General features: G+C 40.6%; 1 protein-coding gene across 2 annotated transcripts; it reads right to left on the reverse strand.

The window, feature by feature from the left end:
• Positions 1-313: 313 nt before the first annotated feature.
• Positions 314-27,507, reverse strand: LOC122671610 (AP-1 complex subunit mu-2-like). 2 transcript variants are annotated; one of them, XM_043868934.1, is made up of 11 exons: positions 27,156-27,504; positions 26,641-26,784; positions 26,436-26,498; positions 26,123-26,299; positions 25,936-26,039; positions 4,060-4,167; positions 3,834-3,930; positions 3,629-3,726; positions 3,361-3,502; positions 3,077-3,199; positions 314-717 (listed from the first exon to the last, which is right to left on the reverse strand). In XM_043868934.1, exons 1-11 carry the CDS (start codon positions 27,282-27,284, stop codon positions 619-621), a joined length of 1,284 nt encoding a protein of 427 aa, XP_043724869.1. In that variant the 5' UTR covers positions 27,285-27,504; the 3' UTR covers positions 314-618. The 2 variants fall into 2 exon arrangements, with proteins under 2 accessions (XP_043724869.1, XP_043724870.1); XM_043868935.1 differs by lacking the exon at positions 3,077-3,199 and having other exon boundaries at positions 27,156-27,507.
• Positions 27,508-27,615: the final 108 nt, after the last annotated feature.

Here is a 27,615-nt window from a genome sequence, read left to right on the forward strand (position 1 = left end):
GTGGATTTTTTTCCCTTGGATCAGACATATCCTCTTTGGTGTACCCGTGCAGAGGATCCAGAGTTTCAGACTTATGGTACACTATCCAACAGATTACACAGTGATATTGAAACTTGAAAGGGTCATGATCAGAGAAAGCCTAGATCCCATGATTTTTCTCATGGTCTGGTCGGGCCTCAAAACTCCAAGCACTACTGCCATAAACCATAAAGCATATAATATAAATGTTGATAATAGAAAAGATGATTTAAGTTAAAAACTCAGTTAATAGTTTCACTTGGTTTGCACTGATCTCTTCCAAAAAGCAAGGATGCAAATCAATAAGAACTTAGCCCTCATTTAATTTCCAATTAATGATTGTTAATTCTGGCAAAAATGGATGAACAAACATTTTTGGGTAGCCATTGCACCCTTACAAACAACTGTTACAAAACACAACCACCAAAAAGGTAAAGAGAAGAATGCTAGAACAAGCTCATGCTGAACATACCAAGGGTACAGGAATGCATTAGTGACATCTGAAGAGGGTCTCCCTGAAATCATTTGCAACTTCCATTCAAGATAATGGTAGCCCATAAAATATGTTGCTTGGTCAGAAAGCAGCAATAGAAAGGCCTTTCAAACAAGTCTCAGCTCGTATTCGCCAGCCATTGTTATGTATCTCACCCATGGAAGAGCCTGGTAACCACTCTTCTCAATAATCTTTAGGTAACGGACCTACAAGAATATATGCCTATCAGAGAATGCTATCATGGATGTCAAAGAAAAACCTCATCCTTACATAATGGGTAAATAAGACGTAAGGTATACCACCCATCTCATAGCAATTGCATTTTGAATTACAAAAGGATTTTAAAGACAAAATGCGTTACAGATGGACTGTTAAACATGAGGTTGTGAAGCAAATAAACAAAAAACTAGAAGTTGAGACTAGTATAGCTACTTCCAAAGCAAGGGAGTTTGACGTTGAAACAACTTCTGGGTTGATGATCCAAGGCAAGTACAGTGGACCTCTCCTGTTAAAAATGAAGAGTAGGTACATCTAGCAGCTGGCAATCCAAGCCGCAATGGGTATTATCATTCCTAGAGATCGGCAACCAACTGTTTGGATGCATTGAAACTAGCCAGCCATCCATTCTGATAGTTTGTAGAATGGTTCCAGAATAACATCAACTACTCAGCCTTATCCCAACTAAATTGGGTCAGCTACATGGATCCTTGCCCCCCAATCAGCTCTATTTGAGGTCATAAACTCATTGTGACACAAGAAACATGATTTCTCAGAATATAACCCAAGATTAACTCATCTTTAAAGATCTACACGAAAAACCTGTGAGCAACAAACATCAGCATACTGACAAACACCAGATAATATTCTAGGAGTAAGAACTTCCTACAGCCAGTCTAGCAAGGAACTATACAGAATCGGTGCAAGATTAGGATATCTCAAAAGGAAGCATATCTCAAAGAGTCAATGATAAAACTGCACTAATGCTAATTTGCAAGAGAAAATAGGAAAGAGAATAGGTGCTGTTATGGAAAACTAGAATTCCTTGTAGCACCAGGATTGCCAAAAGACGGAATTTAATGGTTCAGATAAAGCAAATTTGGGCTTGTTGTGAGGTGTGTATCAGTCGCTGCAAACAGAGAAATACATAGGACTCCACATTCACCACGCATCCACATGGCCATAGTTGTCATGGCACCACAGAGAGCCATAATGGTGGCCAGATCCCTTGACACATAGGTGACGCCTTGGCAAGTGCCATATGTCATCTTATAAATGTAAATATATAATGTATGGTTATAAGGGGTCAAAATATAGAACATATCGGTATGGGTGCCTGAGCATATAAGGTAGAAATGAAGACCGAAATTTTAACTAGTGGAAGACAAGATAATCATGTTTTGGGCATCGGTGCCTGAGCATATGAGGTGACCAGTTGCCTTGGGCTTCAAGGGATTTGTCGCCTAGGCACAATGCCTCAACAACAATGCACATGACTGGAACAACTGAAGCAATAACTCAGTCTTTTTTTAACATAAAATAAGCTCATGCACAGCCCTATTCGAAACTCCACATAAGTAACCCAACTCCTATAAAAAATATGATTTGATCCTACAATGAAAAAACGAAAAAAAAATTAAAATAGAATAAAGTTCAAAAGAATAACTAGAAAACATAGAAATGACTGCTGCCAAGCAGACTCCAACCCTCAACTGTTTATTTAAAAACAAAAAACCCCTAGGGAATTCAAATTTCTAACCCCAGCCAGCTTTCTACTTAATTACAAATCTACTGCTACTAGAAGAAACTGAAATAATTATCAGACAATGAAAACAGAATAATTTTAAATAAATATTATCATCTACTTATCGAAATAAAAAAATTAAAAATAAAACCTAAATCCAAATTACTTCTCATGGTAATTACTAACAAAAAAACCTAACTGGGTTCCATATGTGGACCCCCACAAGAACAAAAAATCCACTACAGCCTATGTGAACGGTACCCTCACTACTTTTGATTCTTCCTCTTGCGGCTTCATTATTCCAATCAAAAGTAATCTTACATGAGGCAGCAAGGGTGGCAATCTAAAATCATCCATATTTGCCAGCTTAGCCCCCACCAAATCGGTGGTCTTCATCTTCAATGCCCTTAGTTATGTGTCAAAAAGAGAGATTTTATTTCTGACCCTTTTAACCTTTTTAGGGTTGGGAGAGGGGAGATTAATAAGCTTTCTTTTTTATACTAATAGTTAACAATGCAGGTGTGGAGCTATGGTGAGTGGACACAACAGGACCATTTAAAACATAAATCTACTCCAATTTACAGGACACTTTCTTTCAAAATTTTAACCAGAGTACAAGATATTACTCAAAACAATATAATTACCAGACTTCAATAAAACTGCTATTGGCTGTCCATGGCCTTTGCTTAAGGCACCGGGTTTTGTAATATGCTTGTTGGGGTGACGACAAGTTATTTTGTTAACTTAAAGCATCAAACACTGCAAGCCACACAAGCAACCAATTATTCATTACCATAATAAAGAGAGAAGAACATCAGGCACACCTGTATTCCTGAGACTGTGAAATAAGGTATCTCAAACTTCACACGGACGGGAGCTTTTCTCTCTGGAATAGTTTCTTCAGCAGTTATACTGGGAAGCCTAAATTCTGCCCTTAACATGTACTCCTACACAATGCACAAACAATGTCAATGCTTCTTAAATTGTAACCACACGGACAACACTATGCATGGCCAATCCCAATCAATAACTATTAACAGCAAATACTAACAACAGGAATCGATAGTCGCTAGCTGGAAATGGTAAGGATACATAAAGACAATTGTACCTTGCCACCTGGAAAAGATTTTATTTTCCAGACCAATGCATCATTTTCAGGTGCATAAGCAGCAGAACCCATAGAAGTCCGAACATTAGGATTTGTTGCATCAGATGGCACCGGCAGCTCAATTTCAACATTTGTGGCAGTGCTGTGCAAGTAAATCATGAACAAAATAAATAATTTCCGTCATTTGTCTTCTCAATCAACTCTGTGTGACTGTGTGAGCTACTGATAGGGTTAACCAAGTGATCATAACCAAACTGAAGAAATATACCTACGCTCTTTGAACTGGCTCCGGGCTTTTACCATGATCTCTATACGACTTTTTGAATGCCTTTCTACTTGAGCCTCCACCCAGATCAATGGCTTTACCTGAAAGCACATAAATCAACCTGATAGAAAGCACTCTTATCTGGATCAATGGATACAACAAGAACTGGCCCAAATTGGCTCAGAATGGCAGGAAGCATGATATAAACCTGAGTACTGAGCCTGTAAGTCATTAGATCAAAAGATCCATCTGGGGGAATGAAAGATATTGTCCTATCATTTTCAAATCGGGCCAAACGTACACACCTAAACCATAAGAGAGCTGTTAGAATACAAAGTAATAGTGAGAATGTCACCCACTGGCTGAATAAGTAAATACACCCGACTCTTCTGAACAACTGCCAATGGAGTACAGTAAAGATTTAAGGCACATACTGGTGAAATTTGATATCATCCAGATCAATGGCTTTGCCCTTTGTTGTTCTACCTTGAGCCTCCAATAATACTCTGTCATTGAGCCCAAGCTTACATTCAGGCATACCACTGCAACAGATGTAGCTTAGTTAGTCTGTAAAGTTCTTAGAGTTCATATTCTTCCAAAGTAAACATTTACTAAAGGAAAAAGGAGATATTTTGAAACAGTTATTGATGCAGATTCATCATCAAATAGGGCTTGTTTCATTGGGAATAAGTGTAGGGTTGGGATATATATATGTTGGGCCTTTGTTCCCAAGGGTTTTCTATGTATTAGGCCACTTTAGTGAGCCTGAAATAGGGGTATATAGGTTGCATACGGGATTAGCCCAATATTTAGTTTTTATTTTGTGTTTTTAATTGAACCGGTTTAAATTGGTTGCATCCAATTGGTTCAATTGGTCTAATTTAAGTGAAGTGATCCTATTGGCTAACAGGTTCTTATATCCTATTGGCTACTAGGGAATCTTCTTTATTTTAAGTAGTTTAAGTTGTTTTAAGTCATTAGGACTCTATTTTGAGTCTATTTGAGTTTCCTAGTCAGTTTAAGTTGCCTAATAGGTTAGGGATAAGGTTAGGCCATTCCTTTTTAGTGTCTAAGTCTATTTTTGAGTCTTCTATATAAGTTTGTAAGGGAGGCCAGCATTGGAGACGAATTTGATTAATAAAAATTAGCTTTATGCTTGCTGCCTTTGTTGCTGCCTTTGCTCCATCGTGAGTGTGCCTTGTGAGTAATATCAAGGTTGCCTTGTGAGTAATATCAAGGTTGAAGGGATTGGTGGATCTCCAATCGACTCCTTGCATCGTGAAGATCGGGAGGGCTGCTACTTATCTCCTTGCATTGTGAAGATCGGGAGACCCCATTGTTCATCTTCAAAGTTGTTGCCATTGAAGACCTGTAACAAGTAAGAAATTCTGCAACTATTCTTCTTCCTTCTAGAAGGTCACATACAAGGTGATTTTCGTGAGAATTCTGCCCAGCCAAATCTAACCATTAGAATCTGCTAAAAATTTGATCAAGTCTTTCTCAAATCCTAAGAGAGACTCGATTCAAATTTCAGCACCATCCACCCAGCCGATTGTCTGAAATTACAGTTTTACCCCTCTCTCCTACTTCTACTAGGAAACCTCCATAACTCCAAATCTGTCCATCAGTTTCAAACCAAACTTTCAGCATACATCCCTTACATCATTGTTGACACTCCATCCAAGTTTCAGCCCCAAACTCCCACTTTATCCCCTCCATTCCTTCACTCCATTAAAACCCAAAACCTGCAACACAATTCTGTCCAGAACTGCAGAATTTTAAAACCTTCCCAAATCCTATTATTTTTATACCATATTGACCCCCTAGACCTGCCCATTAATACCCTATAAACCCCTTTCCCAATATCCAACCCTAACCCTAGGAATTGACCTAAATCCTAGTGCTGTCCATTCGAACCAGCAGCCCCTTTTTTTATTTGATCCTGTTGTTTGGCTCCTAGTAGGTCTCCTACCTATCTAGGACTACATTAGTTATCACCTATCTTAGCACCATAAGCCCAACGGCTTGTAATGCAACTAAAAAAGAAAAAGATGAACAAGAAGTGATGCTTTGGTCATTCTGTCCAATGGATAGATGTGTTATTCTCCAAACAGGCTACTTTTCAAATCTGGACTCATTGACCTATCTCACATATATTGCCCATCAGGCATGGTGTCTCTTTTTAACTGAATAATGACTTTGTAATAAACAAAGAATAATTTCTGCAAATTTTTTTCCCTATGAATACCAAATTTATTAGGAGAGAAAAAAAATTCTCAACAGTACCTGTACCTGTACTTCAAACAGAGTTGACTGTTTAAAACAACATCCAAGCATTAATCTGACACAAAGTAATGTCTGATTGGATGGAAATAAACTTATGTTTATATCATGAATAGACAACATGTCTATGAAACTTAAGAGCCAACACAAGCGGCCACATGGCAGATAAACCAGAAAACACATCCATGCTCCCTTAAGGTGATAGAGAAAAGCAACATTCATGACACTATACACAGCCTAATATAAATTATTTCTTTTCTAACTAATACACATAAGTCATCTACAGGGCTTATTTTATTGGAAATATGCTTTAGGTTGGGTTATATATGTGTTGGGCCTTTGATCCCATGTGTTTTCTTTGTGATGGGAAAATTTAATGGGCTTAAAATAGGGGTAGAAAGTAGGAAAACGGGATTTACTTCATTCGTTAGTTAGAGTCCTATTTTGAGTAAATTTCTTTCATTATTTTAGTTTCTTAGTCAGTTTATGTTACCTTATTAGTTAAGGATTGGGTTAGGCCTTCAATTTTTAGTGTTTTGAGTCTGTTTTTGAATCTTCTATATAAGTTTGCAAGGGGGCTACAGCCTTGTACACAAATTTGATTAATGAGATTGGGAAAAAAAACATAGCTTTGTGCTTTGCTCTGCGAGAGAGTATGGTGAGAGATCAAAATACAGTGAGAGGCCATGGGTGAGAGACCCGAGTCTGAGAGAGACTACCCTATCTTCTTCTCTTCTTCGATTTCTTGTTTTTTATTTTATTGTTCTAAAATTTTCTACAAATCTGAGAACCGATCGAAGTATTTACTGTTGCTGGACCTGAAGTTTGCTATCCTCTTGTGGACTGGTTATCACTTGTGACTGGTTCACATAACTAACTCTCTAACACCATACTTTAATTTTAGGACCATTAAACAACCACAAGATGTTACCAAAGTAACCTTATCACCTCACTATGAAATCCAAAGGTAAATAACATAAAGAATTCCAAACTTTAATGATCATAAAAGTCCGCTGCGCTCCTAAACCACCATAAGTCCTCCGAAGATTCACTATACCAATCAGGTGTGCATGTTCCACTCTCCATAGCACTGGGTTAAACAGTCCAAGATTTGTGCGGCCCATCATAATTTGATGGGCTGGCTGCATTCTATTTTGGTCCTCTTTTTCTTCATGCTTTGATCTACATCACATAAGAAAGACTTTCAACAAAGTGCCAATAATAAGCACATCGAAGGCATTTCTCATTCGATAATGCAGTCTTTTTCTGAGTTCAATTACAATCGCAGTCTAGCTATGGATTAGTCAACACCACCAATAAATGAACATTTATTACGAACTCCTAGAACTGCATTCTAGTGAACCTAAAAGACATAAAACATCTAAATAAAATTGCCAGCATTAATATTGTTAATATTAACAAAAGTTATATGCTATCAGTCTTTAACCTGAATTGGACTTTTCCCAAAGATTATTGGTAGGTCTTCAGATGTTGTGGGAAGAGAGAAATGCATGGTTGTTCCAAGATGAGTACTAATCACATATAGTTGTTATTGAGAGGGTGAAACTGAAGGTGGCACATGGTGGATCCGCTCTTTAAATGCATTCCTTCCACAATATAATATAATGAGCTCTGGAGTGCCCAGGCAAAAGATACAGAATATGTGTCCCCACCTCCAACCAAATGAATAGTGAAGCTAAATTTCATGGCTCTATGGGCAATCTGAGACCGTCAGAACAGGGAGGGCTTCTCAGATCTGGTACTGAACAGACAAACAGTTCCAGGGACATATATGGAAGAAGAACTCAGTCAGAACTACAGTTTTCGACCGAGACAACTCGGTTTCACAGCCAATTGAGATGAGTTGATCCTCGACTTTAAATTCGACAATGTTTCGACCGAGACCACTGCTTCAACCAAAACAGTGTCGAACCATGGTCGAACCCTTTTATAAGGTCACTTACCTCGGTCGACTTATGCTCATTTCGAGCAGTTTCAACCGAGAGATACCAGAGCCGACAGTTTCGACACTGGGAGTGACCTTTTGGGCCGAAAACTCTGATTTCTTCTCTCAACTTCGAATCTAAGCTACATTTTGTGCATCTACAAGTTGTATCAAGTTTCCTAGAAGAGATTTTGAAGCTTAAATCTCAAAGGTAACAAGTATTTTCTTCCCAAAAATCAATTTTTTTGTACAATTTCTATATGTATATTCAATATGTTTTCAGCTGTATTTGATTAGTAATGTAATGTTCTTCAATTAAATTATGTTAATTAATTATTTAATAATTATTAAATTAATTTTAAAAATGAAATAAATAGCATACTTTAGGGGAAATTTAGAATATGCTTTATTGTTGTTTAGGAGTCATATTTGTAGTGTTCTTGTTGCAACAGGTTGGTAAAAACCAGTATTGCATAATGGGGAACAATGCATGCCTGCATGGGAGACCCCTTTCAACAGACAAGAAAAAATCAGAATGTAATTAATGTAGGAAGTAAATATTGTAAGGTGGAGCCACTAGTTTGAAGTGGCATCTTGCAGGTGGACATAGGAATGTCACATGCTGCCCTAATGTGCCAAGTGAGATAAAGATAGCTATGGCAGCGTATCTGAGAGGTGGAGTAGAATCTAGGAGGCAGAAGAGGGCATCCAGGAATGAGTTTGATGAAGCATGTCTAGACACATATCCTGAGTTAGGGGAGCAGGATTACGACAGTGATGAGCCAGATGAGTTTGATGATGTAGGAACAACGGTAGAGGCTACACAAATGAGGAGGGCAAGGATGCAAAGCAGAGAGCAATTTAAGATTGAGCAAGAGAGAAGGTTACAGATGGCCAAGGGAGCTGGTTCATCTAGACAGGCTAGAGATGAGCAAGAGCTAGAGCAACCGCGGAGGAGGGGATTGAGAGTTGAGACATAGATAGCCAAAAATTCCATTCAGGAGGAACCAGAGTGTGAGGACCCCAGAACCAGACCCAGCCCTACGAGCTCCAACCCCAGCCCATAACCCAGTTGTTGAGGTCCTTCAGACGGATCTTGCACTCTTTCCAAGACCAGAGTTTAAACGAAAGAGATTGAAACAGATGTGGACAATGTGAAGGAGAAAGTGGGGTTGCTTTCTTCAAGTAGGCTTTCTACCATAGCTGCATAGCATTCCAGCCAATGTCACCCAAGGACCATATTATCACCATATGAGAAGTATAATGTTTACTTGCCCCACCACAAGGAAGACTTGATGGAGTACATTAATGAGTTGAAGCCAATGTGGGAGCATCATGGAGTGACTATGCTGTGTGGTGGTTGGACTGGACCACTAGACAGTCCATCATCAACTTCATGTTAAATTGTGACGGGAGGACTGTGTTCCTCAAGTCTATTGATGCATCCAAGGAAAAATAGGATACAAAATATATTTACAAGTTGTTGAAAGAAATGGTGAAGGATGTCGGAGTGGATAATGTGGTACATGTTGTTACTGACAATGAGAGCAATTTTAAGATAGGCAGGGGAAAAACTTGGGAACAATTCTAGGTACAGACTCTTCTGGACACCATGTACAACCCACTGCATCGATCTCATGTTGAAGGACAAGGGCAATTTGAAACTTGTGAAAGGGGTAGTAGAGAAGGCAAGACAAGTGACCACCTACATCTATAATCATGGATTTGCCATGCAAATGTTGAGGAGCATGTGTGGTGGTGACTTAGTGAGGCCAAGAATTACACGTTTTGCAACTAATTGGATTGCCCTTCAAAGCTTCGAGATGAAGAAGGCTGGACTTGGGTCGTTGTTTGCTTTTGAGGAATGATTTAACTGGAAGGAGTCTAGTTCTTGTGGAGGTCGGACAGCCCATGCCACTATTCCTAGTGACAAATACTTGGATGATCTCAAGAATGTTGTAAAGATCTTAGACCCAGTTGTCACCGTGTTGAAAATAGTAGACAAATAGAAGAAGACCACCTTACCACACTTGTGGGCAGCTATTGATATTATGAAGATGCAGGTTGAGAGTTTATAGAAGGGGGTAATACAAAGTTTATTCAGATTATCAAGGTATGATAGGAGAGGCAGCTCATGCATCCACTACATAAGGTTGGTCAGTTATTACTTGATTAACTTCAATTCAACTTGTCAATTTGTGATTGTCATTTAGTTTCTTATTATGGTACTTTGCATTGTGTTCAGCATGCTATCTAAATCCTAAGTACCACTACAAACATAGACTTGGGATGAGACAAGATTTTATAGATGCAATTCATGCAATGGTAGCTAGGTTTGAGCCAAATCCAACTAAACAAGGGGTTATCAACGGCGAGGTGAGAATCAGCTATTGTTTAGTAGGTAAAAACTTATGCAACTATACCTTTTGATATTGATGCTAACACTGGTACCAACAATTGAAATGGAAACAGATGAAAGCTTTTAGGGAAGCCACTGGGAGTGTCGGTTGGACAGTGGCAACAGCTGCTCGGAATGGCACTGCTCCTAGTTGGTCCAATCACCTTAGTCTTTCTATTCAATTTAACTATGTACCCTTATTCACTATTACCTAACAATATTCTTTAATGCTCTTTTGCAACTAAATGGTGGTTGCAATATGAGAGATTCACCCAACCTATCCAAGATAGCAGTTAGACTGCTTTCCCATACATGTTCCGCCACTAGGTGCGAGCATAACTGGAGTACGTTCAATCTCATACACTCCAACAGGCGGAACCGATTGGGTGTTAAGAGGCTTGAGGACTTGGTCTATGTGCACTATAATATGAGATTGAGAGAGGAGCACATATGACTTGGCATGGAACACGATACAAGCCCAATCGAGTTAGCAAAAATATTCCAAGTTTATGAAAATAATGAGAATTCCCTTTATGAGTTGGTCAAGGATCGAGGTAAACCTTTATTAGACGCCTTTATTAGACGAGGTTGGGGGTCGGCCCAACAACAAGATTGCTTCACAAATGTGTGCTGATGTTGATGAGTATATGGCAACAGAGGGCAAAGTTCATTAACAGACCTCACGTCCATTTGAGGTACACCCTGGTAGTAGTAGAGTTGATGATGATGAGTAGTTTCATTCCTCAGATGCCACTCAACCAACTACCCAGACTCAGGGCCATGATGATGATGATGATGATGATGATGGTTGTGGTGGTGGTGGTGGTGGTGGTGGTGATGGTAGTAAGTGTGGTACTAGTGAGTATTATGATGATAATGCCAGATTGGCATCCTTACGCGATGAGGACTAGATGATTTAGGAGCCAGAGCGAGATCCACAGCCAGATCCATAGGGGAGACTCAGTTTACTCATGCAACACAAGGTTATGATCATGGTGCACATACCTCAAGAGGTTACAGTTGAGGTCCTCGTAAGCGGTTCGGACCTACTGATGAGGCATGTGGAATGGATATATCGAGCTTGTCTTGCACTATGGAAGCCATGAGCTTGGGGGAGACTAGAGGATCTGGGCATTGGTCCGCCATCCTTCATAATAGAGATCCCCAGTCCAGCACAACATTATGATAGTGGCTTTAAGAGCGTCGAATCAGCATCACATGCTGGGTATGGACCATATGGTGGATATGTTGGTGGACCATCTTTCAAGAGCACCGGTTCATGGTGGATCTTCCACTTCATTTGGTTATGGGAGTGGCCATGATGCATCTTCTGCAACATGGATATGGGGATGGCTCAAGTGCTGGGCAAGGCGACACCAACAAGGCGGACCAAAGCGTCCGCGGAGCCTAGACGCCAAGGCATCGATAACTATGGAAAATAGTTATTGCTGTTAGAAGTTATCGTAGAAGGGGGGGGGGAGTCGTGAATTAGCGCTAGAACTAATTCACGACTTCTCGCACAGGAGTGTTTTGGTCTTTTGGGTTTACCCTATTGTGAGTTTGAATTAAATTAATATATATTGAAGGTTTGGGGGCTGTCGATCTTAAGGCTGTGACTCCTAAACTGTTGCAGCAATTCTCTTCTATTTCTCCCCTCTTCTTCTTTCTTCTTATTTTGTTTCATGGTATCAGAGTTGGATCGATAGGGACTGATCTGCACTTACAAATATCAGTCTTTCTCTGTTTGATCGAGGTTCTACAGTGGCTGTAATCTGCGTCGACAAATTGATTGGTTTGTAGGTTTTTTCAGGCTCTCGTTGGAAGGGGTACAGCACCCTAAGCTGTTTTTTATGCATGTCTAGGGACTAGTTTGAGTTTATATGAAGAACTAGGTCTGATTTGTTTGTGTTTTGTGATGAAGAATGTTGAGCAGTGATCTTTTATGGTGAGTTGGTCTATGTTTTTGGAGGAGAGTCACGATTTTTATTTTAATTGGTGACCCATTTGTTGGCTGTCCCTGTGGCTTGTGAGAATGGTTGAAACCAAGACTACCGTGGCTGAAATCTCAGCTTCTCATCGTATTACTGATCACAAATTAGAAGGCATATCAAATTTCCAGCAATGGAAGAAGGTTGTTAGATTAGCTTTGAGTGGCCGTGATCAACAGGATCATTTAACTAAATCAAAACCTGATGGAGATACCACATGGGACACTGTTGATGCCAGGATTTTGAGCCAGATGTTAAATTCTATGGAAAATCAGATTGCAGATTTGGTGACTCATATTGATACAGTTAAGGACCTATGGGAATATTTGAATGTCCTATACTTTGGACAAGATAACCTGTCTCGTATATATGATTTGTCACAGGCGTTCTATAAAGTGGAGCAAAAGAATCTCAATGTTACCCAATATTTTGCTGACTTCAAACGTTTGTATGAGGAGCTCAATTCAGTCCTTCCTATCTCATCGGATGTACAGGCAATGCAAAATCAGCGCGAACAGCTGGCTGTTATGGTATTTTTGGGTGGACTTCGTAAGGAGTTTGAGTCGGTGAGGTCTCAAATACTTGGTGGGGATAAGGTCACCACTCTTTCTGACACTTTTTCTCGAGTTTTACGTGCTTCCCGTGAGAGCAGCCAAGAGACCACCACTGCTGAAAATTCTGCTCTTGCTTCTTTTCCACCAAACCGTGGTCCTACAGGAGGGTAAGGTAATGGTGGTGGTGGTAGGGGTCGTGGGACTAGTGCTAGTAAAGCCCCCTCGAGTGGTGCTTCAGAGACTTCTGGACAGGTGCAGACCTGTCATCATTGTGGCAAGCCTGGCCCCATTCAACGCTTTTGTTGGAAACTACATGGTAAGCCACCTCAATTTGCTAACTCAGCCAGCAGTGAGTCGGGTGTTTCCTCTTCTTCCAAGTCCAAGGGTAAGACTGTGACGATGTCTGATGAAGATTATGAGCGCTTTACTCAGTTTCAGAATTCCCAGTCATCTCAGTTCTCCTCTGCCACTCTGATTCAGACAAGTAATGCTACTGCATGCCTCTCCTCCACTTCTCGTCCCTGGATCATTGATTCAGGTACTTCAAATCACATGATTGGGGTTCCAGGTATTTTTTCCTCATTTTGTGAGTCTTCTTCCAATGTAGTGTTAGCTGATGGGTCTTTAGCTCAAGTTCGGGGTAATGGCACTGTGCAAGCTACCTCATGTTTATCCTTATCATTTGTTTCTTATTTACCTAAGTTTCCCTTTAATTTGTTATCTGTTCATAAGTTTACCAAATCTCATAATTGCTTTGTCACTTTTTTCCCTGGCTATTGTGTATTTCAGGATCTCAAGTCGAAGAAGACGATTGGTAGAGGCCAGGAATCTGGGGGGGTTGTATATGCTTGAAGACACATCAGTTGTGGCATGTTCGAGTGTGGCGCTTCCTCATCAGATTCATTGTCGTTTGGGTCATCCTTCATTGGAGAGTTTGCGAATTTTGGATAGTCGTTTTAAGTCTTTCTCTAGTCTTAATTGTGAGTCATGTCAGTTTGGGAAACTTCATCGTGTGAGTTATCCCCCTAGAGTCAATAAACGGGCTGCCCCCCCTTTTGCACTTGTTCATTCTGATATTTGGGGCCCTTGTCCGGTTGTTTCTCAGTTAGGCTTTCGTTACTTTGTTACATTTGTTGATGATTATTTCAGAGTTACCTGGATTTATTTAATGAAAAATCGTTCTGAGTTATTCTCCATTTTTTGTGCTTTCGTTCTTGAAATTCAGAATCAGTTTCAAACTTCGTTAAAAGTTCTTCGTAGTGATAATGCTAAAGAATACTTTTCTGCTCCTTTTTCTTCATTTATGGTTCAGCATGACATTATTCATCAGTCTTCTTGTGCGGACACACCACAACAAAATGGTGTGGCCGAAAGGAAAAACAGGCATTTAATGGAGGTTACTCGCTCTCTTTTGTTTGAGATGAAAGTGGCTAAAAATTTTTGTGCTGATGCTGTTTTGACAGCCTGTTATCTTATTAATCGTCTACCTTCTTCGGTTTTGTGTGGGAGTATTCCATATTCTTTATTGTTTCCTTCGCAGCCTTTGTTTGCTTTACCTCCTCGGGTTTTTGGGAGTGTTTGTTTTATTCGGGATCATCGTCCTGGTCGCTCGAAATTGGATCCCAGGGCTCTTAAATGTCTTTTTGTGGGGTATTCTAAAACTCAAAAGGGTTATCGTTGCTACTCTTTTGCTTTGAAGAAATACTTTGTTACTGCTGATGTCAATTTCTTTGAGTCCACTCCATTTGTTGAGTCTTTGCTGCCTTCTTCAGATTTGGACGATGATCTGCCACTCTATGTTGTCGAGCAATCTTCTCTCTAGCAGGATTTTTTGCCAGCAGCGCCACCTCCTGCTAAGCCACCTGCTGTGTTTCATCGTCGCTCTTCTAACAAGCCGACAACTCGTATTTCAGCCCTTAACAAATATCGCAAACGGTTCGCTCCCTCTACCACGTCTTCTTCGCCTCCAGATCCGGATCCTCCAATAGGTACTTCCCCTTCATCTCCTGCTCCTGTTATTTCTGATTTGGATGTTCCTATTGCTGTCCGTAAGGGTGTTTGGAGTTGTACCCAACATCCTATCTCTAACTTTGTGTCCTATTCTGGTTTGTCCTCTAATTTTGTTGCTTATCTGTCCACTATTGAGAGTCATCCTATTCCTAAGTCTGTTGTCGAAGCCATGTCTGACCCTGGGTGGAGGGCTGCTATGACTGAGGAATTGTCTGCGCTACAGGAAAATCAGACATGGGACCTTGTTTCTTTACCCTCTGGTAAGACCGCAATTGGTTACCGGTGGATCTTTGTGGTGAAAGTTAATCCTGATGGGTCTGTGGCTAGGTTGAAGGCCCATCTTGTTGCTAAGGACTATGCCCAAGTCTATGGTATAGACTATCTAGATACTTTTTCTCCTGTTGCAAAACTTACTTCGGTTCGCATATTTCTCTCTTTGGCTGCTACCCATCATTGGCCTTTGTATCAGTTGGATGTCAAGAATGCCTTCTTACATGGTGATCTCCATAAGGAGGTATATATGGAGCAACCTCCTGGTTTTGTTGCTCAGGGGGAGTCAGGTAAGGTGTGTCGACTGAAGAAATCGTTGTATGAGCTGAAACAGTCACCACGGGCATGGTTTGGCCGGTTTACTGAAGTTGTGTTGCAGTGTGGACTGACTCGATCTGAGAGTGATCATTCGGTGTTCTTCCGGTGTTCTGATGCAGGGAGGATATTTTTGGTAGTGTATGTAGATGACATTGTTATCACAGGAGATGATTCTTCAGGTATTGAGAGCTTGAAGACACATTTGGGACAGCAATTTCAGACTAAGGATCTGGGATGTCTGAAATCTTTCTTGGGTATTGAGGTAGCCCAATTAGGGAAAGGAATTTTGATCTCTCAGCGCAAGTATGTACTTGACTTGCTTTCGGAGACAGGGTTACTGGGGTCTAAACCTTTGGATACTCCTATGGATCCTAATTTGAAATTAGTGGCTGATTGTGGTGACATCCTTGATGATCCAGAGAAGTATCGGCGGCTGGTAGGGAAACTCAACTATTTGACTGTGACTAGGCCTGATATCTCTTTTCCTGCCAGTGTACTGAGTCAGTTTACGTCCTCTCCTCGGACGTCTCATTGGGATGCAGTTATAAGAGTTTTGCGCTATATCAAGAAAGCTCCAGGCCGTGGTCTCCTGTATTCTGATCATGGTCATGGGAGGGTTGAAGGCTTTACTGATGCTGACTGGGCAGGGTCTCCAATTGATCGAAGATCCACTTCAGGTTACTGTGTTTGTTGGAGGAAATCTTGTCTCATGGAAGAGCAAGAAACAGACCGTTGTAGCTCGGTCCAGTGCAGAGTCGGAGTATCGTGCTATGGCACATGGCACTTGTGAACTAATGTGGCTTAAACAGTTGATGGTAGAACTTGGGTTTGTTGATGATTCTCCTATGTTATTGTGGTGTGACAATCAGGCTGCCATTCATATCTCTACTAATCCTGTGTTTCATGAGAGGACAAAACACATTGAGGTTGACCGTCATTTTATCCGTGAAAAGCTACAACAAGGGATTATCTCTCCTCGTCATGTTCGAACTGGGGAGCAACTTGCTGATTTGTTTACAAAGTCTTTGGGGAGTGTGAGAGTAGATTATATTTGTAACACGCTGGGCATAATTAACATATATGCTCTAGCTTGAGGGGGAGTGTTAGAAGTTATCGTAGAAGGGGGAGGGAGTCGTGAATTAGCGCTAGAACTAATTCACGACTTCTCCCACAGGGGTGTTTTGGTCTTTTGGGTTTACCCTATTGTGTGTTTGAATTAAATTAATATATATTGAAGGTTTGGGGGCAGTCGATCTTAAGGCTGTGACTCCTAAACTGTTGCAGCAATTCTCTTCTATTTCTCCCCTCTTCTTCTTCCTCTCTTCTTCTTTCTTCTTATTTTATTTGAATTGCATTGTGTTTTTAATGTCAAAAATAGGCTGCCCAAAAAAAACCAAAGAAAAAACTCAGTTCTAGGCCTCGAAACCACCTACTCAAGTTGGCTGGGAAAAAATACCAAGTTTCGACCAGTTTCGACCAAAATTCTGTTTCTGGCTGGTCGAAACCTAGGTCGGCACCAAGTTCTTTATCCATGAATTCAATATGAAGCTACTTCAGGTGGGAATGGAGTAGGAGAAAGAGATTCAGCAACAGTCAATGCCTAGATGAACTCCAATTTTCAGGTTCCACTGAGATTTGCACTTTTTTAAAGCAAATTAGATTTCTCGTTCCCAGATGAATTGCTCATTTAGCTGAAAGCCTAGATCACCAATGATGTAGCAGACCTACTAATGAAAAAGTTGACCTCAAACCAGTGACAAACCAGTGAGAGGTCGATTGCAGCAGTATCAATACAATACAATGAAAAGAACAAATTAAAACTGCACCTCTTTTTTTTTATTGCTCCCTTTTTGTTACATATGAAGAACATAAAAAAGATGAGAAGAAGAAGAGAAAGGGATATAGAGAAGATAGAAGAGAAGGGGGCGGGGGGGTAGGGGAATGGCTCTCTTAGCTTGGGTCTCTCATCCACAGCTATCTGTTAAACAAAACATAATTAATGGGAATGCTTGAATGATCGAATTGATCAACCAAGCCTTATATTTATAATATGAAAGATTACATCCTAATGACAATAATACCCCTAGCTTAACCGACTTAACTAGGCAGTACATAAAGATAAACATAAAACTATAAAAAGACCAGAATACCCCCACAGTATTCTGGTGTACATTATTCAACACTACCCCTCAAGTTGGAGCAAAAATGTCAATCATGCCCAACTTGACTAAATTAAGATGAAACTTCTTTCTAGACAGTCCCTTGGTGAATATATCAGCAAGCTGATCAGTAGACTTCACAAAAGGAACACAAATCAGCCCTTCTTCCAATTTTTCCTTGATGAAATGTCTATCCACTTCAACATGCTTGGCATGATAATGTTGTACCGGGTTATGTGCAATGCTAATTGCAGCCTTGTCGTCACAGTACAACATCATAGGGAGATGGATAGGAACACCAAGTTCTTGTAGCAAACCTTTCAGCCAGAGCAACTCACAAATGCCTTGTGCCATAGCACGAAATTCTGCTTCAGCACTAGAATGAGCCATCACATTCTGCTTCTTGCTACGCCAAGCGACAAGATTACCACCTACAAAAGAACAATACCCAAAGATAGACTTGCGATCCGGAGAACCAACCCAATCAGCATCAGTGTATGCTTCTATCCGTAGGTGATCATGAGGAGACAAGAGAATGCCTTTCCCAAGAGCTGACTTCAAGTAGTGAAGAATACAAAGAACAACCTCCATATGGGAAGAGTAGGGATCATGCATAAACTGACTCACAGTACTCATAGCAACAGCAATGTCAGGACGTGTGTGCAAAAGATAAATCAACTTCCCTACAAGTCTTTGGTACCGGCCTTTATCAACAGGTTCACCTTCCTTTTCTTTGAGACAAACATTAGCATCTATAGGAGTATCTGAAGGGTGACATCCTAACAAACTAGTTTCAGCCAATAAATCTAGGACATACTTCTTTTAGAAGAGAAAGATGCCCTTAGAAGATCTGGCAACTTCAATCCAAAGAAAGTACCTCAGCTTTCCTAGATCTTTAATCTCAAATTCCTGTCCAAGAAAGGTCTTCAGCCGGCTGATCTCATCACCATCATTGCCAATAACCACAATATCATCAACATAGATTATAAGAATAATGAGTTTTTTACCAACCCTCTTTATAAAAAGAGTGTGATCAGCATTACTCTGTTTATAGCCCACAGAAACCATGGCCTTGTGAAATCGGCCAAACCATGCTCGAGGTGATTGCTTCAAACCATAAAGTGCATGCTTCAATTTACACACTTTGCCTTGGTTTTTGTCACACATGAACCCTAGTGGAATGTCCATATACACCTCCTCATCCAGTTTTCCATTAAGGAAAGCATTCTTCACATCCAGCTGTTATAAATCCCATCTAAAATTGATTGCACAAGATAGCAAAACCCGAACAGTATTCAGCTTTGCAACAAGGGCAAAGGTCTCCTGATAATCAATCCCGTATGTCTGAGTGAACCCCTTTGCCACGAGTCGTACCTTATATCTATCCACAGTGTCATCCACCTTCTGTTTCACTACAAACACCCACTTGCAACCAACAATCCTTTTCCCTGGTGGAGGAACCACAAGCTCCCATGTGTCATTTTTTTCAGAGCTTCTATTTCTTCCATCATTGCTGCCTTCCACTTTCCATCTGATAGAGCTTCCTGCCAATTGTTAGGAATACGAACAGAAGAAACAAAAGCACGAAAAGATGGAGAAAGGGAGTCATAGGAAACAACATGGGATATAGGGTGCTTAGTGCAAGCCCTGACACCTTTGCGAACAGCAATAGGTAGATCAAGAGAAGAAGTATTACCAAGTGGAGAAGCAAGTTCTGGATCCAGGTTTGGCAACTGGATGGATACTTAGTACTGTAGTGGATTGAAGCTGCTTATATTTCCTAGTATAAGTCTGCACCTTAGAATCATTAATCCTCCTCTGAAATTCACTAATGGTTTTCTGGACTGGAGTTATCTCCCCCTGAATAGGAATGTCAACATTATCTGTGGTGGTCTCCCCCTATATAGGAACCTCTCCCCTGAGATAGAGGGAGGACTAGGAGTAGGAGGAACAAGAACAGACTCATTATGAACATACGAAAGAGGAGGTTTTATGGCCAGCAGATCTTCACTAACACTCTCCCCCTAAAGAAGTGGGGACAAATAATAAGAGACAATCTCATGAAAAACAACATCCATACTTGCCAGGGTACGTCGGGCAGGAGGATAATAGCACTTGTACCCCTTTTGGGTAGCAGAGTAACCTAAGAAAATGCAGCTAAGACTACGGGGCTCAAGTTTACCAGGGGACCTAGTATCCCTGGCATAACAAACGCAGCCAAACACCCTAGGGGGAACAATAAAAGAAGAAGAGCCATACAATAGCTCGACAGGGGACTTGGAGCCAAGAACCCGACTAGGCAGCCTATTAATCAAATAAGCCGCAGTGAGGACAGCATCTTCCCAATAAAAAGATGGAACATGTCGAGCAAACATAAGTGCTCGAGCCACCTCCAAGAGATGGTGACTTTTTCCCTCAGCCACACCATTCTGAGCTGGAGCATCAACACAACTGGTCTGATGTAAAATCCCATGGGCAGCAAGGTATTTTTGGAACTGACCTTCCATATACTATGTGCCATTGTCACTTCTCAAGACTTTTAGAGTGGCATTAAATTAGGTCTGGACTATCTTATGAAAATGCTGAAAACAGGAAAAAACTTCATTTTTTGTGTGGATCGGGAATAACAGTCTATGAAAGTGACAAACCACCTATGACCAGAAATAGAAACTTTGGGAGAAGGAACCCACACATCAGTACGAATCAATGGAACTAAGGAAGAAGACCTATTATTAGAAATAGGATATGTTGAACGTGTTTGTTTGCCAAGACACAAGCCTCACAAAAAATTCTTCCTTATTACAATGTTTAACTAATGCTGGAAATAAATGGGATAAAGTTCCCAAGGGGGGTGTCCTAGTCTACAATGCCATTGGTGTAACTCAGAGGAGAAAGAAGCAGGCTGACATAGTTGAGAAGGTAATGCTTGTGTAGCAAGATGTCCACCATCAAGCAGGTACAATCCATCATGCACTTTACCCGATCCAATCATCTTCTCCGACTCCAATTTCTGAAAAACACAATGAGTTGGAAAAAAAGTCACTTTGCAATTCAGATTTTTTGTAATACTACTAATAGAGAGAAGATTAGTAGTGAAATTGGGGATATGCAAAACAAAAGACAAGGTAAGAGAAGGGGAGCAACTAATGGATCCTTTCCCGGAACCGATGAGAGGGATCCATCAGCCACTTTGACTTTATCCTTGACTGAAGTAGGAGAATAGGTATGAAAAAGGCTAGAAGAACCTGTCATGTGATCAGTGGCACCGGAATCTATGATCCATGGAGTGGAGACAACCAATGCACAAGAACCTGATGGAGTAGAGTAACTGACAGGAAGAGATGTAGTGGGGGCAGCGGAAGTCTATAGCATACGCCTGAAAGCTTGTAATTCTTCCTGGGAGAGACCATTTTCAGCAGTGGGGGTTGTAGCTACACTTTCAGTGTGATTAGCCTTGTTTTTAGTTTTACCACAACCACATTTGGCATCAAAATCAGCAGGCTTCCCATGTAATTTCCAGGAAGTAGCCTTGGTGTGATATGGTTTGTTGCAATGGTCACGTTTTACAGGCTCTTTTGCCGAAGCAGTACTCTCAGAGGTAGGAATAGGGTTGGGACCAGCAGCTAGTAAAACTGATCTCTCAACCGTAGGAGTCAACATCATAGCAGTCCGGCGTGTCTCTTCAATATGAACATAAGCAAAGGCATGCTCCAATGTTGGAAAAGGAACCCTACCAAGAACTTGCACACGAATTGGATCAAATTCAGCATTAAGAACAGCCAAAAAATCATAGACACGAATCTGGTCCACATATTTCTGATAGGCAGCAATGTCGGCAGCTGTAGAAGGCTGGAAACGAGAGTAGTGATCCAATTGTTGCCATAAGCTCTTGAGGGCAGCATAATATTTAGAGACAAACAACTCCTTCTGGGTAGTGGTGTGGAGTGTCTTCCGGATCTCATAAACTTGAGCATCATTCCCCAACTATCCATAAATTTCCTTGGCAACAGTCCATATTTGTGTGGCTATTTCAAAGAGAAGATAGTGACTACAGAGATCCGGTTGCATGGAGTTCAATATGTAGGACATAACCATCACATCATTAGCAGTCCAACAATCCCGAAGGGGGCCCTCATCAGGGGGCGCTGTATAGAGGTGCCAGTAAGATGGCCAGTAAGTCCTCTGCCAGCCATAGTTAAAGAGAGAGATCTAGCCCACATGAGGTAATTGGTACGATCAAGCTTAATAGCAGCAGCATATGGAAGAAATTCAGTCCTAGACTGACCATCTCCTCCAGAAGTAGCAGTGGTAATATCAGATCCAGTCAGGATGCAGCCAGTCAAGCAAAGAACAGATCGATATGGGCAAAATCGATCAAAAAACTTGAAAATTTGAGATCTTCAAAAATCCGCAACAGATGAGGCTGAAATTGAGGTCGAGTGCACCAATAGGATAGGGGGGAATCTACCTTAAAAAAATCTCCTCAATCGAACAGCTGAAACCCTAAGATCAATATAGCGTCAGGGTTTGTTTTCAAAAACCCTAACAGTTGAGATCGATGTAGGGAGAACAAAGGCTGTAACTTGTAGGTCTTCAATTGTCGATGATGGAACTTGATAAATGCTGTCCAGAGGCCTGCTAGTGGAGCTACAAAGTGAACAATCAATATCCCAAACTGATACGGTTGATTTTCAAAGAGTTGAAGTAGTCCCAAAAAAAATCGCAGAAGATAGGAGGCAGCAACTATCGAGAAAAAAAGGCAATCAAATCATCTATGGTGAGGTGAGATGCAGGGTAGCATCTAGATCATAATATGATCACCTCATTAGTGCTGCCCTAGAAGGCTGGAGAGAACCAAGGAGAGAAGAAGAAGAAAAGAGATCGAGAAAGAGAGGAAAGAAGGGGAGAGTGGTGAAAATTTTGCATAACCTAGATCCGAATTGGCTCTGATGCCATGTTAAACAAAACAGAATTAATGGGAATGCTTGAATGATCGAATTGATCAACCAAGCCTTATTTTTTTAATGTGAAAGATTACATCCTAATGACAATAATACCCCTAGCTTAGCCGACTTAACTAGGCAGTACATAAACATAAACAAAAAACTGTAAAAAGACCAGAATACCCAGGGTATTGGGTATTCTGGTGTACATTATTCAACACTATCCCAGCTGTTGAAACATGGAATTTCTCCCATAACCGATGGCAACAAGGCCTGAAAATTCTTTTCTCCAAATCTGATCATTGGTTACAATAGGGGGGACCTATTAATATAGCTTAGGCAAGCTTACAAAATAGAAGGTAGAAAACAGAAACTTCCTAAAACCAAAATAGAAAGTAGTAAAATAGCAACCAATGAAAAATAGAAACTACTAAGGCTTTATAGATCCAGCCTTCTAAACAAGCAAGGAAAAAAAAATAGAAACAAACTGAAATTAGAAGCTACCTAAATGAAATAAAATAAACTTTCTAAAACTGAAAATAGAAACTCAACTTTGGCAGCATTAGGATGGGATCTTTCTCCACTTGATGGGCCCACAAAATCTTCTAAAAAATATCTCCATGCAAGGAAAATATGGGCTGTGACACTGTTCACGTGAACAGTGTCGTGAATAGTGTTTTGGTCTTTTATTTTCTTCATGCTTCACTCTGGGCTAGAGCTGCCTGAGGTGATGCTCCATCGAACCAACAAAAACTTGCCACATCATCAGACCAGGCTGCTTCTCACAGCAGTCGCATCCCACAACCTTGTTGGGCTGGTTTTGGGGCTTGTTCCTGCTGGCACATATGGACTCGTGATCTACATCAGCTCTCCCCATCTTGAAAAACCACTCGCCTCGAGTTGGTGGAGTTATCGAATCAGGCTTGCATGATGAATCTTCAATTGCAAGTAGAATGCAACAACCATCGATCTTGAGCCGCCTCTCCTTAGCTCCGGTACCAAAACATGCAAAAGTCGACCTCGAACCAGTGAGAAACCAGTGAGAGATTGATTGCAGCGGGATCAATACAATGAAAAGAACAAATTAAAACTGCAACTCCTTTTTTTTAATCTTTCTGTTACATATGAAGAAGAAGAAGAAGAGAAGAAGAAAAAGAAAGGGAAATAAAGACGATAGAAGAGAAGGGGGGGTAGGGGAATGGCTCTCTCAGCCTGGGTCTCTCACCCACAGCTATCCCAGCTATTGAAACATGGAATTTCTCCCATAACTGATGGCAACAAGGCCTGAAAAATCTTTACTCAAAATCTGATCATTCCTTACAATAGGGGCCTATTAATAGCTTAGGCAAGCTTACAAAATAGAAGGTAGAAAATAGAAACTTCCTAAAACCAAAATAGAAGGTAGTAAAAAAACAACTAATGAAAAAGAGAAACTATATGAAAATAGAAACTACTAAGGCTTTATAGATCCAGCCTTCTAAACAAGCAAGGAAACAAAAATAGAAACAAACTGAAATTAGAAGCTACCTAAATAAAATAAAATAAACTTTCTAAAACTGAAAATAGAAACTAAACTTTGGCAGCATTAGGATGGGATCTTTCCCCACTTGATGGGCCCACACAATCTTCTAAAAAATATCTCCACACAAGGAAAATATGGGCTGGGACACTGTTCACGTGAACAGTGTTTTGGTCTTTTATTTTCTTCATGCTTCACTCTGGGCTGGGGCTGCCTTAGGTGATGCTCCATCGAACCAACAAAAACTCGCCACATCATAAGACCAAGCTGCTTCTCACAGCAGTCGCATCCCACAATCTTGTTGGGCTGGTTTTGGGGCTTGCTCCTGCGGGTACATATGGACTTGTGATCTACATCACCTGCCGGCTAGGCAAGGTGTATGGGGTCAGGGTTTAAAAGAACGGAATTGAGATCTGGATCGGTCCCGACCAATTCCAATCCGATCCTAGATCAGCCACTTTTTGGATCTATAGAGGATCAGGCCGTTGAATCGGCTTTAAAACGGATGACTCTCTCTCATGAGCACGAAGGGAGAGGTCTCTTTTTGGTGCCCTGAAGAGAGGAAGGGGGAGCAAGCGAAAGAAGAAATAGAATAAAAAAACTCATTAAACTTTAGGAATGGGTTGTACAATTGCACCTTGCAATGGGGAGGAAGTAATTGTTAATTTTCATGAAAAAATGGGGTTAGGGTTACAGAGCTTCACTCAGAGAACCGGAGAAGGTGCAGGGCAACCAATTCTTGATGCCAAGAAAGGCGAGCAATTAATGCACGCTTAACCTGGAGTTGCCATTGTTCTCGACAACCGAGCTCTTGACTCTTGAGTCTCCCAAAACTCTTTGTATCTTCACCAAGTGTGTTATTAGTTGCATTGAATCTCTTTCCTTTGAGTCTTCACAAACTCCCCCCCCCCCCTCTCTGTTTCTCTCTCCCCTCCCCTTTTCCTCTTCTCCCCGCCCTCTCTATATTCCCTCTCCCTCCCCCTTCCTCCTTTCTTCCCCTCCTCCTCCTTCGGCTAGCTCCAGTTCCCCTTTTTCTTTTTCTTTTTAATCACATGACGGTGACATGTGTCCATCATGTTGACACATGATTTTTTTAATGGAATCAGATGGATTGGCCTAAATTACTAGATCCGCTTCTCGTCCACTTCTGATTGGTGGAAATCGAGATCAGCCTCTATCAATTCCAATCCGAATTGGCCAATCCAGCCAATCCAATCTCAATTCTTAAAACTTTAGGTGGGTAGAGGTCTGGCTCTTCTACCATTGTCGGATAGATTTAGGTGTTTTGTTGTTTTTCCTCTAGCTCTATATTTTCTAGTAGTGTTGGGCTTCATGAAATGCTATTTTCATATCGAAAACATTATTCTGTTATTCATCAAAAGTCAAAACAAATAAAAAGACCCAAAGTGATATATATTACAATATAATAACTGTAGTAAATTCTATTATCGCATTAATCTATTAAAATCAATGAATTCTATTGCTGTCAAATTAGTATAAAATAATAATAAATAAATATACTAGTTGCAACATAATAAGATTGGTATTGGAATTATATATCAGTTTGCATTGCTGTCACTCCTACTACTTAGTGAGTTATTATGACTTTTAACATTCAACCATATAGTGTAAATATTCTATATTCTCTTCTTCTTTTCCTTGTTCCCGGTTTCTTTGAAACCAACACAGCATATAACATAGTCCCTTCTATTCTCTTTGGGAGACGAACTAGAAAGGCCAATACCATTTTGATGCTGATATCACTTGAAAATGTGTAGATTTATTATTCAAATGTCATTACGCTGACAATAATAGTATGTCATTGATCACAAGTTTTTGCACAAGATCCTCCAATGATCGACAATTTCTGAACCTTAAGCAAATCTCATGAAAATAAATACAAAGGTGGATTGACAAACACACCTCAGATATGTCCACATCTTTAACGCACCGACAACGTCTGACCGAATTATTTGCCCATTGCTATTGACAAGTATATTGACGCTTTCTACCACATCCAAGAACACCTGATCAGACAAGAAAAGAAGCTTTTGTAAGGTATCATCTTCCATTTTAAAGCATGATAAAACTCACATATAAACAAACCTACTTCATTCTTCTTGTACCGTATCCCTTCACTGCGCCAAGAAACAGCATTTGTTACAGCCATGGGAGGCCGCTGGGTGACTTCCATCCTGTATGCATCAGTCTTGATAAACTCGCTCAAAATTTTAGCTTCCGTATACTGAGGGTAACCGAAGTCCATCATTTCATCCAGTAACTCATACTGCCAAAAACCGGACCACATCAGAATGACCTCATACAAAGTATATAAACTATCATGGTTTCATAGACTATAATTTTCTTCTTTCAGTGCTTTCCACCAGAGTAAGCCACCTATTATAATTCAGACATCCCCTTACCACAACCACAAAATTATCTCTTAGTGATTCCTCTTCTAACTCCTCAAAATAATGCTTGAATACCTGCCAAGGATATAATCATATAACTCAGGATGTCATCATGTAATCCATCAAAAAATAAACCCCAATTAGTAATTTTCAACTCCCTCTCATTTAAAGAAACCACAAAACCAATAGCATGGAAATATAATCATCATGATCTTACATTGACTACACGGTGTAAAAAGAGAAGATGACTAGCAGCATTGCAGTTCTGTCTCGATGCCGTCATTAGGTAAACATTGTTGTGTTGTATGAACATATAAGAAACGCCATTATCGTACACGACTGGATCTTGAGACTGATCTCCCTGAAATAGATCAAGAGAAAACTAATGAAACATAACCACATGAAGTTCAGTTACTTCCTTTCAAGCATTTGAAAGGGGTTGAAACTACCAAACTGTCTCCATAATGGGAAAAATATAAAACTGAATAATGCAAATCAAATTCACGACAGCTAGATTTGGAATGTAAAATTTGCACGAACAACATTCAATTTAAAAACCAAAGTGTGAAACTTTTTCTTTTTTTTTTTAAAAAGTCTTCAGACTTGGAATTTCAGGAGGATGCTTTCCAAATCCAACCCCAACCATTGTGAGAAAAAAACTCATTATATGCAACCACAACCTAAAAATACCAAAAGAAACCCTAGGTAAACCGGATTCGCACATCGGCTCACCTCTTTCTCGATGAACTTCGTGAAGAATCGCTCCGCCTGAACTGCGGAGACATCGCCTCTGTAATCACGCCACACCAGAACGCGACCTTTGATGTCAAGAAGGAAGAGCGCCGAGGCGGCGCCCGCCATCGATTGGAAACTGGGGAGATCAGAGATCAGATCAGGCTCGCAGAGGGGATCTGGATTTCCAGGTGCCAACGAATAAACGAGAATCGAACAACATCTCTAATACGTTTTCGCATTATTTGAATATCCTGGGAAAGTCGAGCATGACTATGCGAAAAAACACCTTGGAAGAAACGACAACAATTGAGATGGTGTGACTTCGTCGGCTCCGATCTCTGTGTCTGAAATGAAGAGGCTTCGACTTCCTGAGCTGAGAAGGTGGTCTCAGGCGTTAGTAGAATCGTCTGCTATTTACAATTTCTCATACATTTTGGCGTACAGCGCACCCCTGGCC

This window comes from Telopea speciosissima, chromosome 8 (assembly GCF_018873765.1).
Source record: "Telopea speciosissima isolate NSW1024214 ecotype Mountain lineage chromosome 8, Tspe_v1, whole genome shotgun sequence".
In the NCBI taxonomy this organism is placed as follows: Eukaryota; Viridiplantae; Streptophyta; class Magnoliopsida; order Proteales; family Proteaceae; genus Telopea; species Telopea speciosissima.

What these genes read in the sequence shown, in the direction of transcription:
- LOC122671610 (XM_043868934.1), bottom strand. Translation starts at nt 27,284, where the DNA reads ATGGCGGGCGCCGCCTCGGCGCTCTTCCTTCTTGACATCAAAGGTCGC. An exon ending in AAGATGTGGACATATCTGAG is followed by an intron (nt 4,168 to 25,935) that starts GTGTGTTTGTCA and finishes CATCTGTTGCAG; the next exon opens with TGGTATGCCTGAATGTAAGC. An exon ending in TCACAGTCTCAGGAATACAG is followed by an intron (nt 718 to 3,076) that starts GTGTGCCTGATG and finishes ATATTCTTGTAG; the next exon opens with GTCCGTTACCTAAAGATTAT.